The 17,175-nt window shown below is 37.0% G+C and overlaps 1 protein-coding gene across 3 annotated transcripts; it reads left to right on the top strand.

The window, feature by feature from the left end:
• The first annotated feature begins 1,545 nt into the window (after positions 1 to 1,545).
• Positions 1,546 to 15,418, top strand: LOC134819925 (potassium/sodium hyperpolarization-activated cyclic nucleotide-gated channel 4-like). Of its 3 annotated transcripts, none has more exons than XM_063830079.1 (18): positions 1,546 to 1,704; positions 1,826 to 1,921; positions 2,357 to 2,489; positions 2,790 to 2,859; positions 9,474 to 9,633; positions 9,748 to 9,942; positions 10,084 to 10,300; positions 10,585 to 10,722; positions 10,897 to 11,019; positions 11,238 to 11,489; positions 11,679 to 11,795; positions 12,158 to 12,304; positions 12,486 to 12,583; positions 13,526 to 13,683; positions 13,813 to 14,032; positions 14,213 to 14,338; positions 14,472 to 14,560; positions 14,685 to 15,418. In XM_063830079.1, exons 1-18 carry the CDS (start codon positions 1,601 to 1,603, stop codon positions 14,765 to 14,767), a joined length of 2,526 nt encoding a protein of 841 aa, XP_063686149.1. In that variant the 5' UTR covers positions 1,546 to 1,600; the 3' UTR covers positions 14,768 to 15,418. The 3 variants fall into 3 exon arrangements, with proteins under 3 accessions (XP_063686149.1, XP_063686150.1, XP_063686151.1); XM_063830080.1 differs by having other exon boundaries at positions 10,897 to 10,971; positions 14,685 to 15,417; XM_063830081.1 differs by lacking the exons at positions 14,213 to 14,338; positions 14,472 to 14,560; positions 14,685 to 15,418 and having other exon boundaries at positions 13,526 to 13,607; positions 13,813 to 13,970.
• The last annotated feature ends 1,757 nt before the right edge of the window (positions 15,419 to 17,175 follow it).

The raw sequence follows: 17,175 nt of genomic DNA, 5'->3' as shown, positions 1-17,175 counted from the left end.
ATTTCCACACCATTGAAGCCTCTTTCTTTGCTTTTCGGGCTAAAAATCAGAGATTAAAAGAATTCATTTGACGTGGTAGAAATTAACAAATTAAGATGAAGTGGTATCAGTATTGCTATGCCAGCTGTCCGTCCACAGTCGTTACCCAAACATGATTTTTAAATTTTCTTACCTATCGGAAAATGATGATTCCATGTTTCTAGAACTTCTGGCCTCTGAGTTACAAATGTGTAAAATGTCAGGATAGCAAAAGGTATATTGATAAATCCTGAAATAATCATTATTGAATTATTTACTCATTTAGTGAAATTTTTGATTCAAAAACGAATTTTTACAATCAGCACGACACACCTTTATATACCTATAGAGAAATTCGACACACCTTATACGCTTAGAGAAATTTGTTTTTTGTACCATTGATATGCTGAACTACTCCAAGAGACGATTTTGACAGAGCTGGAATTTCAATCAGCCACCAAAGTCCAAGTCCAGCCGCTAATATCACTCTAAACTGAGACACAAATTTTATTAGGTACGCAATTACACATACCATCGCTGTGTAGTGACGAGTAAGTCGAGTATCATGTGATATTTGAAAGTTGAAACCATTTAAGTAACAAATACTAGATGCCATATGTTTTTTTTTCGATTTTTTTGAAATTGCTGAGACATTCATAAAAACTTAGCCTTTTCTTTTATTAGTAACATCAGCGGCAACAGAGCTACAAACCTAATGTAAGGAGATAATAGCCCGTTTGTGGTCTATAGTTAAATAGTTGAACCACTACCTATAGCTCTACGCAACCAATTACCTCATGTATACAGCAAACTCAAAACTAAGCAACCTTTAACCAATTACCTCATTTTCTCAGAAAACTACCGCCGCAAATCACCTGTAAGTTGAGCAGCTTAGTATCTTTAGTTGCGGACAGAAGCTCTCTTCCGCTTGTCTTAAAGCCACCCCACAAGTAGAGAATAATGGTTGTGGTGATTGTTAAGATACACGGGAGGAAGATTAGAGCCCACATTAGCTCCCCTCCAGCACCTCCTAGCCAACACCTGGGTTATTGAATAGATGGGTGGGTTACACATTAATAATAATTAAGTAAAGATCACGAATTTCAGTAAGTAATACTTACGCGAATTACTATGTCCCTGTGTTGCAACCGCTATTCTTGGTTTGCTTACTTATCCTAAAATTTCAGGCATATGGGGAAGTGGGTAATGGGTAATGGGTATTGGTATTAAATAATTGGTATAAAATTAATTTTTTTAAATGAAATCTTACCGGTGATCAGAATGAATGATATCAGCGTCAGTATCGTCACTCATGAAGATGTTAATTAGAATATAGAGAACAGGCAGTCCCAATGATGCCACTGAAATTGAATAGAGCTTTAATATTTCTTGATCCCGAAATATTTCGAACATCATATAATTAAAACTAAAATTCGAAACATTTCCCTAAAATAGAAGTCTGAACAATGCCTACCAGTTACTTGATTTCCTTGCTGTTTTGATATTTATTTTAAATGAAGTTGTCTTAGTAGCATAACTAAAGCTAAATGGAGAAAGAAGATTAATTCAGCTGGTAGACGAGATGAGTTATGTGCAACACGATCTTGAAAACATTGACGAATTGGCAGGTCAAGAAGAAGGCAATAATGATACCGTAGGATCTTCAGACTTCACCCGATTTCCAAGGTAGCAAGATCAAAAAATTACGGAACCCATTTGTGATTTTTATCTGAATGGTTTTAAAATATTTTGTGGTATTTTTCTTAGATATGTCAGGAGTAGCTCGACATGATTTACGAACTTTCAGATTAGAAGTCACACCAATCCAATTACCTCCGATCATAATACCTCGAAGATCGAATAGCAGCAAAACTTCTTCAAAAACATCCTCTCATGGATCTAGGTAAAAATTTCAGCATAAATTGTAATTAATTTTTCGATAAATTTGTTCCATTTGGTTGTATTTATAGCACTATCATGATCCATACTCCATTAATAGTAAAGTAAAATTCAAAAGTACAACCGTACAACGTTCATTATACTAAGTCGTAAGGAGCTGTAGCTTCCTTTCTTGTTAGAATTATATTCTCAACATCTTGCATTTAATTTTAATTTTAAGCAAAGGATTTATTTCTTATATTTGAGTAATAAAATACTCTTCCGTTGGCATGGCAACATAACTTTGCTTTATCAATGCAGGACATTGTTTTGAACTGCGTTAATGTGCTATTATCTGCATGAGAATCTCTAATTTTATGACTAATATCGGAGCGACCATTTCCTCTTTAGTCGCAATATCCAAATAAAATTACACAAGATCATTCACTCATTTTGACAGAAAATCACTCGAAGTCCTTCACCTTTCTTCCACGTGTGAAAATAATGTTGATTCCGAAGACGAAGAAGAATCGCCACTCCATATTAATCAAACTACAAGTAATGAGAATATGTTGTCTGCTGATCACAAGAAGGTATTCGTTGGAGCAACATTCCATTTTATCAGAACTACATTCCATATCAGAAATACATTCCAATATATCAGAATTACATTTCAAATTACATTCTATTACGTCATACTCAGTCATAGTTTTAGTATTTGGTAATAGTAGGCACTAGCAACTTAAATTTCATTCATTCATTCAATTTTAAGCTTTATCTATAATTCATGTTTTGCTAGAATCACGCAGGCTGGACTGGACTTTATGTCTTGTATAGTTATTAATTATATATTATATATGTACCAAGATTTTTTAATAACTAATTATTTATAGACAGTATTGGAGAAGATTTCATCTGAAACTCTGAGGAAGCAAAGCACAAGCAGCGAGCCTTGTCATTTCAGTATGTTTTTAATTAGTTTTTAATATGCTGTTAATAATTAAATTTGTGGAAAGTTGAAATACAACTAACAAACAACAAATATGTCACTGCGTGTTTGAAGTATGATTGAGATCAAAAACTAAATTCTACTGCCCCACAAGATTCCTCCGTCAATTAATGCCGAAGACTTATAAGGATGTCAAATAAAGAAGTGTAAAGTTATTTATTCATGACTCACTAGTGATAGCTAACATTATCTTGTTGTTCGTTTGTCTCAGAAAAGTTTCGCGCTTCACACTGTTATTCCCCTCTTCACTTTTAACTTCACTTTCAAACGTAACACTTTTAGCTCCTTCGGTGTCCTGTGGGTTGTAAATACAGGGTGGGCCAAAAGTCAGTACCCATACGTTGGCCTTAATAGCTCCGCCGTGTTTTATATTTGAGAGATGTTGCTTTGCAGATGGCATACTGTACTTACTGGTTCGAGGATTCCGTCGTCAAAATTTGAAAATTCGAATATTTTAGACCACGCCCATTCAATATTAAAACACCTATATTGTTTTCTCTGGACATGCTGAACGCCTAATTTTTTCAGAGACGGTAGATTATCAAATGTTGCATATGATCTGAAAACATGGGGCAAAACGGATTAGAAATGACGAAGTTATCAAGCATTTTCTGTATCTCGTTAACAAAATTGACTGGGTGATTATGTGACACCGTGACACGACACCTTAATTGGGCACCCTTAACAATTCCCATAATGTTTAACGGGGTAGTTAACAGGGTCACCTTATCACGTGATTAGGTAAACCAATCACCTGATCACACGTAATGAATAAACTCGTTATGCTTCATATCTCGGTCATCTGAGAAGCTACAGTTCTAATTCTTTCAGGACAAACGTAATTCGAATGGCCAAACACAATTCAATAACATTTAGCTTGATCTGACTATCCAAACTATCAAATAAATGTGAAAATGAACCTCCATTTGAAAAAAATGAACGCGAATATTTTTCGAGTTGACAAATTCCTCGAACCAGTGTTGGTAGTAAGTCATACCAGAAAGAAGTATTTAAATTGGGCACTCAGTGACTGAGCTATAAAGGCCAACGTATGGGTACTGACTTTTGGCCCACCCTGTAGTTACATTCATAAATCTCCAATACATGTAAATTGTAGTTAAAGTACGTGCAGGTAACAGAAAACTCTGGATCTTAAAAGAAGAATTAAAGTTAGCATATTATATATTTAACTAAGAGTCTGTGTTATTGTAAGTGAAATGTTAACTGTTAAGGTGTAAAGGAAAATTCAAAGCCCGATACTACGGCAGAGCTAAGTTGTAGTACCCTATTAGCAGAGGAAGGTTTAGAAGGAGATGTTGTATTGATGAAGTACCAGAAAGCTCCAGCACACATGTAACTCAGCGAGGCGATCATGAAACCCAGCATTAGCAAAATCTGGAATTAATTAGAAGTCTTGAATACAATAGTTTGACGAAGTTTCATGCAACTACCTAAGTTTTAAGCTTGAATAACAATACAGGACAGCAGGTTAGAAGATCTGCTTCTTCTTACAATAACAATTCAGGACAGCAGGTTAGAAGATCTGCTTCTTCTTACAATAACAATACAGGACATCAGGTTATAAGATCTGCTTCTTCTTACAATAACAATTCAGGACAGCAGGTTAGAAGATCTGCTTCTTCTTACAATAACAATACAGGACAGCAGGTTAGAAGATCTGCTTCTTCTTACAATAACAATACAGGACAGCAGGTTAGAAGATCTGCTTCTTCTTACAATAACAATTCAGGACAGCAGGTTAGAAGATCTGCTTCTTCTTACAATAACAATACAGGACAGCAGGTTAGAAGATCTGCTTCTTCTTACAATAACAATACAGGACAGCAGGTTAGAAGATCTGCTTCTTCTTACAATAACAATACAGGACAGCAGGTTAGAAGATCTGCTTCTTCTTACAATAACAATACAGACAGCAGGTTAGAAGATCTGCTTCTTCTTACAATAACAATACAGACAGCAGGTTAGAAGATCTGCTTCTTCTTACAATAACAATACAGGACAGCAGGTTAGAAGATCTGCTTCTTCTTACAATAACAATACAGGACATCAGGTTATAAGATCTGCTTCTTCTTACAATAACAATACAGGACAGCAGGTTAGAAGATCTGCTTCTTCTTACAATAACAATACAGGACAGCAGGTTAGAAGATCTGCTTCTTCTTACAATAACAATACAGGACATCAGGTTAGAAGATCTGCTTCTTCTTACAATAACAATACAGGACAGCAGGTTCCGTGTCTTACAATAACAATACAGGACAGCAGGTTCCGTTTCCCTATATCCTTCTCCTCGGCCGGTACTCCCTCAGGATAATTCAGTGCCATATAATATAGAGAGAGGTACACTGCCATACACCCACACATCATTGCGTCGAAGTACGTTCCCTTGTTATCCCGGTGTCTTCTGGAAGTGAAATGTTGGTGAACACCACTCAAACAGAACATGTTGCTACAATTGGGAGGCAGTGAAAATATGTGCTACAAAACTCCATAATTATACTCCGGATAAAATACCCCTCGAATACTGAATAGTTAGGAGTTAGCCCGCTCGGACTAACTTGAATATTGCGAGGATAAGCAAAATGGTAACATGTATGAAGATAGAGATGGATCCCAGAAAAATAGAAAATCCATAAACAGCCATCTTCTCTCTCTCTCTCCGTAGTTTCGTCAGCTGCACTCGAACCACGCCTTACATCATCTCTAAAGTTCTGTTAAATGTTCCGTTATTCAAGGCATTTTACTTTTCACCATTTCCTATTATTTATGTTGGTCAGTGAAAAAGGGATTTATACTTTGAACTAGATTAAATAACAGAATGTACTGACTACTGATATGTATGATATCAACATCGGTCTGATGTACCTTCGACCTGGTCCCAGAAAGGACAAGTCATTACTTCACCTATAATATAATGACCACTGCACTGGTCTCCAAAATGGAACTGCACACTTTCACCTTTGCATGGAACTGCACACTTTCACCTTGCGAAATACTTCTGCTGCCATTCCAATTATACAGTTATTATAGTCGTCACTACATGCACACTTGCAGACCCGCCAATATTACCCCTCACCTGGGGTCTGCACATTTCGTACACTATCTGTCATGCACTCACTGTATATACACTGTCAAGCATTACATGGAGCATTACATGGAACGCTGAGGAGGGGAGACGTTTAATAAACTTTGCAAAAGGTTGTGTATAATATTTAAATAGTACTTAGGTTTCGCACGGTGAGATGATGAATGTGCCGGCTTTCCTGATTAATTGTTTTCTTTCTTTGCTTAACTTTAGTGTTGATTATAAATTATAAGTGTTTGTGTGGCACTTTAGCCGGTTTCATGACGTATTACTCATAACATAATGAATTTAGATATGTTTATCGAAAATTTGGTGAAATATGGGACACTTGCAGCGGTGCACCACAAAGATATTTTACATAATGTCTGCATTCTGGAGCCACTTGCACAATTGAACCATAAATGAATTTTAAAGTTTGTAGCTGCCGTGATGGTATAGTGGTATTTATAGGCTGATAGTAGTAATGTATTGTACTGTAAGCTGGTTCCTAGTCCAGACACCATTGAGTATTGTTCTCATTACAATAACCCTGTCCCTGTCTAGGAATACTGATAGTTTAATGGAGTTTAGTGACCTGCCTAATTTCTAGAATATTGAAATTGTAATCCATAAAGAAAATGTAATAATATTATAATGATGGTACCACAAAACTCCGCAACCCGCAAACCACCCAGGGTATGCAGCATGGCAGACGAAATCAAACAGCTCTGGTATTGCGTGGAAGCTTATTAACGACCTTACCAATCGGAAGCCTAAATCTATGTCTCCATTACCTGGATATAGAAACAAGGCAGATCGAGCAAAGGCGTGGACTGACCACTACAGCAAACTGCTTTACAATCCTGCTGACAACATCAGAATGGGTAGCTTTGAAGTCCAAAAGCCAGAACTCCCAATTGAAACGTCACCGTTCTCAGCAGATGAACTATCTACAGCTCTCAAGCAGACAAAGGATACGTACGGTCATGACGGAATTCCTTCTCTGCTGTACAAGTGTGTTGACTTGGACACTACTTTACTATCTCTGTTCAACAACATGCTAGCTACTGGTAAAGCCCCGGAAGAGCTTCTTGTCACTGCCATTCTTCCTATACCCAAAGGAGCTAAGAAGTTCTGTCCTGAAAATAGCAGAGGCATCTCCATCCTCCCTGTTGCCACGAAAATCTACAACAGGCTGCTTCTAAACCGAATCAGGAGCCACATAGAACCTCGCCTCCGATACAACCAGAATGGTTTCCGGCCTGGAAGAGGGACTCGTGAACAGATTCTGGCTCTTAGACGTATCATCGAAGAGGTTGTGAACTTCCAGCTTCCTTGTGTCATCTCCTTTATTGACTTCTCAAAGGCCTTTGACTGCATCTTCAGATCGCATCTTCCCGACATCCTGGCTTCCTACGGCTTTCCTAGAAAAATCATAAAAGCCATTATGTCACTCTACATCAACACCAAGGCTAAAATCATGACCCCTGAAGGTATAACCTTAGAATTCCTTACCAACCTCGGAATTCTCCAGGGCGATGTTCTTGCACCTCTCATTTTTATCATCGTCCTGGATTTCATACTAAGACTAGCAATAGGGCCACGTGATGGGTTTAAAGTTGGAAGTAACTACATTGCTGATTTGGACTTCGCCGATGACCTAGCAACAATTACTGACAGCTTCAGCGAAAATGGCCGCCTTTGCCAAAGCATTTCTGACATAGCAGCCCGTTATGGTCTCCTTATTAACATCGGAAAGACCAAATACATGTCCTATAACATCCCGCGACCTGTCAACTCAGACGATAGAGTCTTTATTAACGGCAACCCTTTAGAAGAAGTTCATGACTTTAAGTACCTGGGATCCTTTATAGCCTCAACAAGCAGAGACATCAATGTCAGGAAAGGCCTCGCATGGAAAGCTTTACAGAGTCTAGATGCTTTTTGGAAATCTAATATGTCCAGGAAGATCAAGACTAAGATTTTTCGAACTGCAGTAGAACCTGTTCTGCTGTATGGTGCAGAAACCTGGACTCTTAAAAAGGCTGATATCAGAGCACTAGACGGTGTTTATACTAGAATGCTACGAAGGGTCTTTGGTATCTCATGGAAATCACATACACCTAACTCCGTTCTTTACGGAAAGATTCCATCGGTGACAGATACTATAAAGACACGAAGACTTCGTTTTGCAGGACATGTCTACCGTCTACAGGACCAACCTGCTCAACAACTCCTTTTCTGGCAACCATCCTATGGCCAGCGTTATCGAGGACGACCACATAAGACCTTCCCGGACGTCCTACTTGAAGACACTGGAATGGAACCTGACCAGCTGCGTTTACTCATGTGTGATAGGGATAAATGGAGAGAAGCGTTGACACGAAACTCGTTCCAGATTTCATCTGGATCGACCTAGGCAGGCAGGCAGGGCAGGGACCACAAAATACCAGTCCAGGAACCACAAAGTACCAGTCCAGGTCGTTGTCCCACGCCCCCTACTACTAGTAGTTAATGAAACATCTGGCATCATGCACTGGCCCCGTGTAATAGCCAATGGGCTGTTTCAATTCGTTATTTGTACCAGGCCATGTTGCTGTGCCATGCTATCATGCACTTTATTAAGTTATTTTGTTAGCACTTGGAGAGAGGTAACATTTGGTAGTGAAGTTAATGGACGTTCAGGGGCGTGCCCCTGTGGATGTTAGAACTTTAGAACATATTATGCAGCTGATATGCATTAAACTACATTCTAATATTTGTAATGAAGCGTATATGAACAACAAGAACGCGCATGATTTTGTTAACGTAAGCTCTATTAAAAGAAACTTACTAAATATGGTAAAATACTCAGACACTCCTCAAGTGAATTACAAAACGATTATCAAAAAATTAATAAGAAAATTAACCAGCCATTACCAAATGATGAATTCTAGATGTTTTAATTACAATATAAAAGTACAAATTATCACAGACCAGAAGCAACGGAAAAACTTCAACTAGCACACTAAACGGGGAATAATGCTGCTTTTTAGAGTACACTCTGTAGTTCCGTACATTAGTAGCAGTGGAACAGGTTTTTACACTTCAACACAGCTACCAGCTGCTGCAGGGTTTACACATTTCTCAAATCATAAGTCTACAACAAATTTTTACATATATATATACGCTCTATTCCTACACGCTTTCTTTAGATCTAAAATCTGAAAAATTAGCATATGATCATTATTATTTGATTTGATATTTTCCTCGAATGAGTGATAGTTGTAAGTCATACCAGAAATAATTGTATCAATAGGGCACTCAGTGAGTGAGAAATAAGCACAAGTATATGTGCTGAGGTTTGTCCCTCAGCTCCTTTTTTTCTGTGTAAACATTGACTGGCACTATAAAAAAGTTATGAAACATGTGACAATATAGAACCCTTAGTATTTTCAGTATTGTGTCATGCTCCACAATAAAACCCGTTCCCTTATCTCCCAGAAAAAAAAGAAAGAAAGGACCGTCACTCATCTTTTGCGGCGTACCACAAGTGTCGTAGCCGGTCTATGAGCGTGCCAGAGCCCAAACAAGCTCAAATGATTAAAAAAGCCCTGGGTATAGCTAGTTCTGAATCAATCCATAGAACCTCCTCCGGATTAGGGTAAAGTTTTAAGTTTGTTTGTTTTTTTCTCATCAGTCATAATCTAAGATTAGAATTGGAATAATCTAAGTCTGTTTGGATTAGAATTAATGGAATTTGACGTTCCTTTTGCAGGTTGATGGGGGAGAAGGTTGCTGAAGAGGAGTTAGGTAAGAGTAAGATCCTAGCACTATTTGAGGCTGACATCACCAACAAGAAGGTAAAAACATTCTACAACGGCGTGGTCGGAGTGTTAGAGGATAGACAACGGCAAGATAAGATAATTAACGAAGATAAGATATTTATCATACACCCTCTATCCAGCTTTAGGTATGATTCTACTACGTGTTTTCATGGTTGTATTACCTTGTCTGCAATTCGCTGTGTTCTATTTGATCACATATATTATTAATTGAATATCGAATAGAGTAATTATGATTTACGTTCGTTTAGGCATGCTAAATATTTCAGGCTTATCTGGGATACGGTCCTCCTGGCGGCGATAATGATAATGATGGTAGTCCTCCCATTGAAGCTCTCATTTTTCAAGATATTTGATGACAAATCGCGTGAGGAAGAAAGAAAAACGTGGTACCCTATAGTCATAGTTTTGGATCTTATATTCTTGTGTGACGTAGTCGCAAGCTTCTTTACCGGGACAATCGAACAAAAACAAAACCCTCCTCTGGTAAGGACTGATCTACGAACTTACGAAAAAATAGCTCATATCACTACTGATTCACTACTACTGCTATTACTGGTACTAGGTCGGAACAAAATCCGATCTACCCCAGATAACCCTTTCATATATACCAGTCCTGCATCAGGGTTCCAAGTTCCTCTTTAGAGTTTGTCCCAACTTCCGTCGCGATTCATAGCATTTATAAACTTTTAATTTGAAATTACATCACTACAACTAATTCGAATTACTTAGTTTGCAATTAGGTATGATTTAATTATTCACAACTTCAGATAAATTTAAACAGAAAAGAAATACAGCTAAGATATTTGAAGACTTGGTTCGTTCCTGACCTTTTGTCCTCAATACCCTTCGATGTCATTGGGAGTGAGTTAGCGGGTAACGCAAACGGCAGCGGGACGAATAATACTGTGAGTTTGTTCTACTATCGGTATTTGAAACGTTTATAAAGCAACAGGCTTATCTGAAATTGCTATGATCATAGATTATTCGGGTATTATTCATCGAACTGATCATGATTCATTCCTTGATTTAACAGAACGTCTAGTTTCAATCATCAAAAGATCACTTCATGATGTTTACAGGAAATTGGGATAGCATTGGGGGCCTCTAAAGCTTTCTTAGCAGCGAAAGTCCTGAAAATGTTTTCTCTGATCAGGGTACTAAGATTAGGACGGCTTCATTTTATTTTGAAACGTTGGGTTCAGGTAGGTGACTATTAGAAATGAAGTTTTATCGTTTAAGCAAAGAGCGAAAAACGAAAAAAAGATTCACAAATCTGCAACTTTCCCAGTTTAGTGTTTATGATTAATTCTGTGATAATTCAAAAGTTGACAGACAAGGAATAAAACCGAACCAGCACCTGCACTGGATGTAACCTGACTAAAACTCAGAATGTTGGCAATTATTTGCATTCATATTTCAGATATTCGAACTGAGTCCATTGGTCATCAAGATATTGCAACTGCTCTGCTTCTTTTTCATGATTGCGCACTGGAGTGCTTGTACACAGTTCTTCGTGGTGTACGTGAGGGACTTTCCGGCGGAATCCTGGGTGGTCAGACTAAAAATTGATGACAAGGCGTGGACAGAGCAGTACATATGGGCTATTTTTAGATCTTTGTCTCATATGATAACGATTGGTTACGGCCATGAAGCGCCGAGAGACACCGTCGAGGTTTGGTCTTCATTATTAGATCCCTTTAAAAGTTTAAAGTGCTTACCTAGATACATGCGCTGCTTTGCTTTTTGCTCCAAAAGTAAGACACATAACTGCTCAGTGCTGCACTGATAATTCTTGTTGATTTTTTGTTTTAAAATACTATTTAAATTAACATCTGGTAATTAAGGTTATGTCCCTTTTCAGGTTATAATGATAATTCCATCCATGTTAATCGGTGCTTTCTTTTACATGATGATAGTATCGCAGATGACGAAAACTATATCAATGTTTCGAATGGGAGATATTCGTTACACGGAGAAGGTGAGTTTTTAAGATAAAATGCGGGAGATAATCATTTGAATTTAAACCGGGATGTAATTTGATATTTTAACTCTTGAATTGCAAATAACCTGTTAACGTGAAATTTGAAACCACCTTTGTTTGTTGTGCGCGGTTCGTCGCACTTTGAAAATTGCATTTGTGGAAGCCGCGCAAACATTTTATAAATGAAAGCATAATATTTCAACATTCACTGTGGCAGAAATTAGTCTACTTTCATGCATGACTATTGTTTCTACTTGCTTCGTGTTTCCATTCGTTTCAAATTTCAACTGATCAATATTCAATTGTATGCTGTAACTAGCTTCTAGTTACATTCCAAATAACTGCTCTTTTCTCCACAGTTAAAGGATATCGATGAGCTTACCAGAAGGTTCAACATGAGTCCAGAGCTTCATCAGAGGATGCACGAATACTTCCATCACAAATACGGAGGAACCATCCACGATGATGATAGTTTAATCAAAGAACTACCGTTAGCATTGAAAATAGTAAGAATAAAATATCTGGATTATGGTAAAATTCATTGATTTGCATTTTGATATGACCAACTATCAATATAAATAGGATCAGAGTTGTTTACATGTTACATGGGCCTAATTTCTTCTTCGTTGTACTAAAAGCTGAAGAATTGGCAAAAAAGAGTGAAAATTGCTGATTAAATTCTTTCAGGACGTCATAAAATCAAAATATAATGACATGATTGAGAATGTTTTCTTTCTGCGGTCAGCTTGTGATGGTTTTATGGAGCAGTTTATTCTAAGTACCATGTGAGTCAAACATTTAATTTGTAAATAAAAAGTTTCTTTCGACTTAGGTTGACATAAATCATAGTTAAACAAAGTTGTTCTCAAAGATACTCATATATATAATTAATTATAAATTATATTTAATCAGGGTGGCCCAGAAAACACTATCCATCCTTATCTCTTAAAATTTTTACAGGTCGCTGAGATCTTGCTAATTATTTTATTTCAGAATGGAAAAGCGCCATAACTTACGTTCTGGTTAATATTTTTGCTTCAAATTTTTAGAGAATGTCAATCATAGTTAGACACAACTTCGTGCCAAGTTTTGTGTGAGTCTGAGCTTGTCTGACAAAGTTAGCTCCTGAGCGTGCTAGCTTTAATTTCTCACCCAGAACTGTTTACATGGGTTAATAGGAACCACAAAAAAAATCCTGGGTAAAAAAAATTAAAAAACCAGCGATTCATTTATGTTTTACCAATTCTATTCACAATGATCCATCGCACATTCCTGATAAGGACTGTGATAGTCCTTATCAGTTAAAATATGGGATGTACACTGTGAGCATGGAATGTGCGATGGATCATGGTGAATAGAATTGGTAAAACGTGAATAAATCGCTGTTTTTTAAATTTTTTTACCCAGGATTTTTTTTTGTGGTTTCTATTAACCAATGTAAACAGTTCTGGGTGAGAAATTCAAGCTAGCTCGCTCAGGGGCTAAATTGGTCGAATAAGCTCAGTGAAGCTCGCACTCACACAAAACTTGCCACAAAGGTTTAGCTACTTGTTATCAACATTCTGTGAAATTTAGAAGCAAAAATCTTTATCAGAACATACGTTATGCCACTTTTTGTTTTTAAAATAATTAGCAAGATCTCAGCGACCTGTAACAATTTAAAGAGATAAGGATGGGTAGTGTTTTCTGGGCCACCCTGTATATAATTAAATTAAAAAACCAACCAGAGGGTCGGTTTACATGACTGGCGACATAATCATCCGATCAGAAGATATCATTGAGAATCTGTTCGTTATCAAGAAAGGAACGGTCAGTATCGAGTTCACAACTCCAGGGAATACTCTTGAAGACGAGATCATTGTCAGAAGTTTCGGTTTTTTTGGTGGTCAGTTAACAAAAGATATAACTTCCTTTTCTTTCCCTAGATGCATTGATTCCGTTCCAATAAGTTATAACAAGTTTATAACTTTAAAGAATTAAACTTGTATCAAGTTGATCCATTCTTAAAATTCAGAAACACCGATGCTGCTCAAGAAAAAGGCCGATATGGTTGTGTACGCGGAAACAGCTTGCGATTTCCTAATGATACCGAAGTATATGTTCTACTCGCTGATGGAAAGATACCCCTTGTTCAAGAACCAAATGTTGCTGGTTTGTCACTCCCGGATCGTCCTACAAGGAATCGATCCTGAAAAACACGCTCCATTTTTAAAGAATGATTTCGATTCCGCTGGGTAAGTTGTAAAGTTGGAGCAACTTCATAAACCTATAAAGTAGTTACAGCGACAATTTATTGATATTTCTATCAGCATTGAGCTTGATTAAAGAATTGAAGAAAAGTCAAACATATCTTTTGTTGTTTGCTGACTTTTGATTCAAACCGTATTTTAATTTAATAGAAATTAACACTTCAGAAGTGACCGCATAGCAGCAAGGTCTAGCGAGGATATATTGGAACTTGCCAGCCAGAAAAAAATGGACCCAGCACATATGGAGGAATTCCGCTGCAGTAACAGTATAAAACACAGCGTGTTCAGAAAGTTAGTAGTTCAGTTAGTACTTAACCTTAAGTTTAGCCTTTTCAATATCACATGAATATTGCATTAAGCTATTTATATTATTATAAAATGTAGAATTAACTAGAGTCTGGACCTTGATAAATTATATCCCCAGAGTTGATCCAAGAAAGAAGGGTGAGAAACCTCCTTCTTCACAAACACCTATTGACCATCTTAACGAACACCACGACCCTGCAATTCACGGTAAATATTATTCAATTCTTCCAATTTGGGGTCATTTTGGTTACGCTAAATAAATTGAAGTTGTATTGTCCTTGTATAAGTGTTAAACTTCGTGTGATTTAAAATAAAACTCGATTTATTTCAGTATCAGTATCGATCCATGACGATCGGATCAAAACATCAATCGACCAAGAAAGGTCTTTCCACAACGAAAAGACTAACACGTGACGAACGCATAAAATCCGTTATCCTAACATTTTTCAATGGAAATGAGCACAATAATGCTTGACCCGGCAAATTTATGAACCGCAGAATGTCTTGAAGATGGCTTAATTATTAATGAGACGTTTCTTGATAGAAAATTCGTATTTCTGTTAACTATGGGAGTGCATTAAAAGGTTTAAATAAGTTACACACGTTGAATTATTTATTTTGTGATAAATACTTAACGGGTGATGCTCGTAATATATTTGTCAATACCGTCGACGAGTCCAACTCGGTGCGCGTCTAGGTAGGTTATAAACCTACAAATAAATACTTACTTTCGGCTGAGCTTACTGCAATAACAAACTTTTGGAATCTTGCCTGACTATTTTACATCAGAAAGAGTTTTAACTTGTTACGTAAATTATTGCAACATTATTTGTGACGTATGAGAACCTTATTACTGTTAACAATCTACCACGCACACTATTAGTATTAGTATTACAGTAGCACTAGCATCGTGACAGTTATTCTAAAGGATCGTGCACATATTACTGATTACGCCTATGCTAGGGGGAGGAGGTTTTATGTGAACAGTCCCTAATTATTATATCCTTCTACATATAATATTAATCAGATTTCTAATTTGATTGCTTTAGAATTAAATGATACCCGAATGTGTGTTTTATTTTTATTTTTCAGATATACAACCATGTAGATTATATGTATCATAATCAATTAAGATTCACTGGAATGGCACATATTTACGCAACTTGAGTGGACAGGACATTTTGTTGGCAAACATAGAATTTTCCACAGGCATATTGGCACTCTGCGTTGTCACTTGTCAGCCTCCCGAACAGCGGGCATACCTGGCCTGCAGGGTCTGAAGTCTGGTTCAAGAATCTGACTGACAGTGGTTTCTCTCTCTTTATCACTGTTCGACCAGCACGATACTTATAGTGTACAAGCATGGCACCGATAGTTTGATTCCTTCGGTGACTCACAAATATACTGTCTGCACGCATCAGCTCATATAATATTTATATATAGATCGTAACATCATCAATCATATCTTTCGAATATATCGTTTAATATTATATCTTTCAAAACATATCTTTGAAAAATTGCACCTTTTATTGAATTTGGTCGTTGAAGTCATGACAATCGAAGATAAAATACTCCAGGCCTATGTTTTTTTTCGCACCTCTCGTCTAGTCAGATATAACATATTTACGTTGTATCTGACGAGAGGTGCGAAAAAAGACAAACAATTTGTTATTTATAAATAACAAATTGAGTTCGTATGTACATTCAATATGATCAGTCAATCTGTTAAATTGCAAACATCGTTTGTAATGAACGTTTTTTATGCTGCTTGTATCATTTATCACATCTGGTTGATGATATTGATGAGCCAGTTTGATTCTATCAGTATGGCTCAAACGAATGGTAAATATTTCCAGAATAGTTAGTGCTGGCAAGCGCGCCCCTGAAATAATACACAAAATATGCTTCAGAAAATCAAAGTTCAGCAAAAGGGAGCAAAAATTGGTGTCGTTTATAAATCTATAAATAGATCATCCGATGAAGATTCAAAAGAATTTTTCAGCGAGTTGACCATTGGCACACCTCAAATCACTCTTGAGTCTCCCCAATGCCACAAAATTCAAAAGAATTTTAGTCTAAGTAATTTATTAGGGGATCAAGTGATGAACTTAACAACTACTAGTACTACTACTACTACTACTAGTACTACTACTGTACTATTATATATATGTCGAAACTAAGTCCGATCTACGTCAGATAACCCCCTCCCTATATCCCTGTCCCGTATCAGGGTCCGCAGTTTAGTTCCTCTTTAGAGTTTGTCCCAACTTCCTTCAGTAACATAGACAAACGAGCAGACTTTTATATTAACATGATCATTTGGATTTCCCATGCTTTGGTGTGGTGATAAAATACCTTTCTCAGCTTCTTTTGGGTTGATGGCAGATTTAGTTATCCCTCCTTCACATAGCCATGTGTATATACGCGTACGGTGGTCGCGCGCTTCTGCAAGTAAAGCAAGAGGGCTCTGGTTAGAGCAAATCTCTCCTATGCAGCACTAGTAGTATAGTAGTCCATTTTTTGGTTCAAGAATGTGACTGACAGTGGTTTCTCTCTCTCTTTATCACTGTTCGACCAGCACGATACTTATTGTGTACAAGCATGCCACCGATAGTTTGATTCCTTCGGTGACTCACAAATATACTGTCTGCATGCATCAGCTCATATAATATTTATATATAGATCGTAACATCATATCTTTCGAATATATCGTTTAATATTATATCTTTCAAAACATATCTTTGAAAAATTGCACCTTTTATTGAATTTGGTCGTTGAAGTCATGACAATCGAAGATAAAATACTCCATGTTTTTTTTTCGC

Source organism: Bolinopsis microptera, chromosome 8 (assembly GCF_026151205.1).
Source record: "Bolinopsis microptera isolate Bmic1 chromosome 8, MBARI_Bmic_1.0, whole genome shotgun sequence".
In the NCBI taxonomy this organism is placed as follows: Eukaryota; Metazoa; Ctenophora; class Tentaculata; order Lobata; family Bolinopsidae; genus Bolinopsis; species Bolinopsis microptera.
This window is presented reverse-complemented; position numbering and strand designations above follow the sequence as displayed.

What these genes read in the sequence shown, in the direction of transcription:
- LOC134819925 (XM_063830079.1), top strand. Translation starts at nt 1,601, where the DNA reads ATGAGTTATGTGCAACACGATCTTGAAAACATTGACGAATTGGCAGGT. An exon ending in TACCGTTAGCATTGAAAATA is followed by an intron (nt 12,305 to 12,485) that starts GTAAGAATAAAA and finishes AAATTCTTTCAG; the next exon opens with GACGTCATAAAATCAAAATA. An exon ending in CAGTTTATTCTAAGTACCAT is followed by an intron (nt 12,584 to 13,525) that starts GTGAGTCAAACA and finishes AAAACCAACCAG; the next exon opens with AGGGTCGGTTTACATGACTG.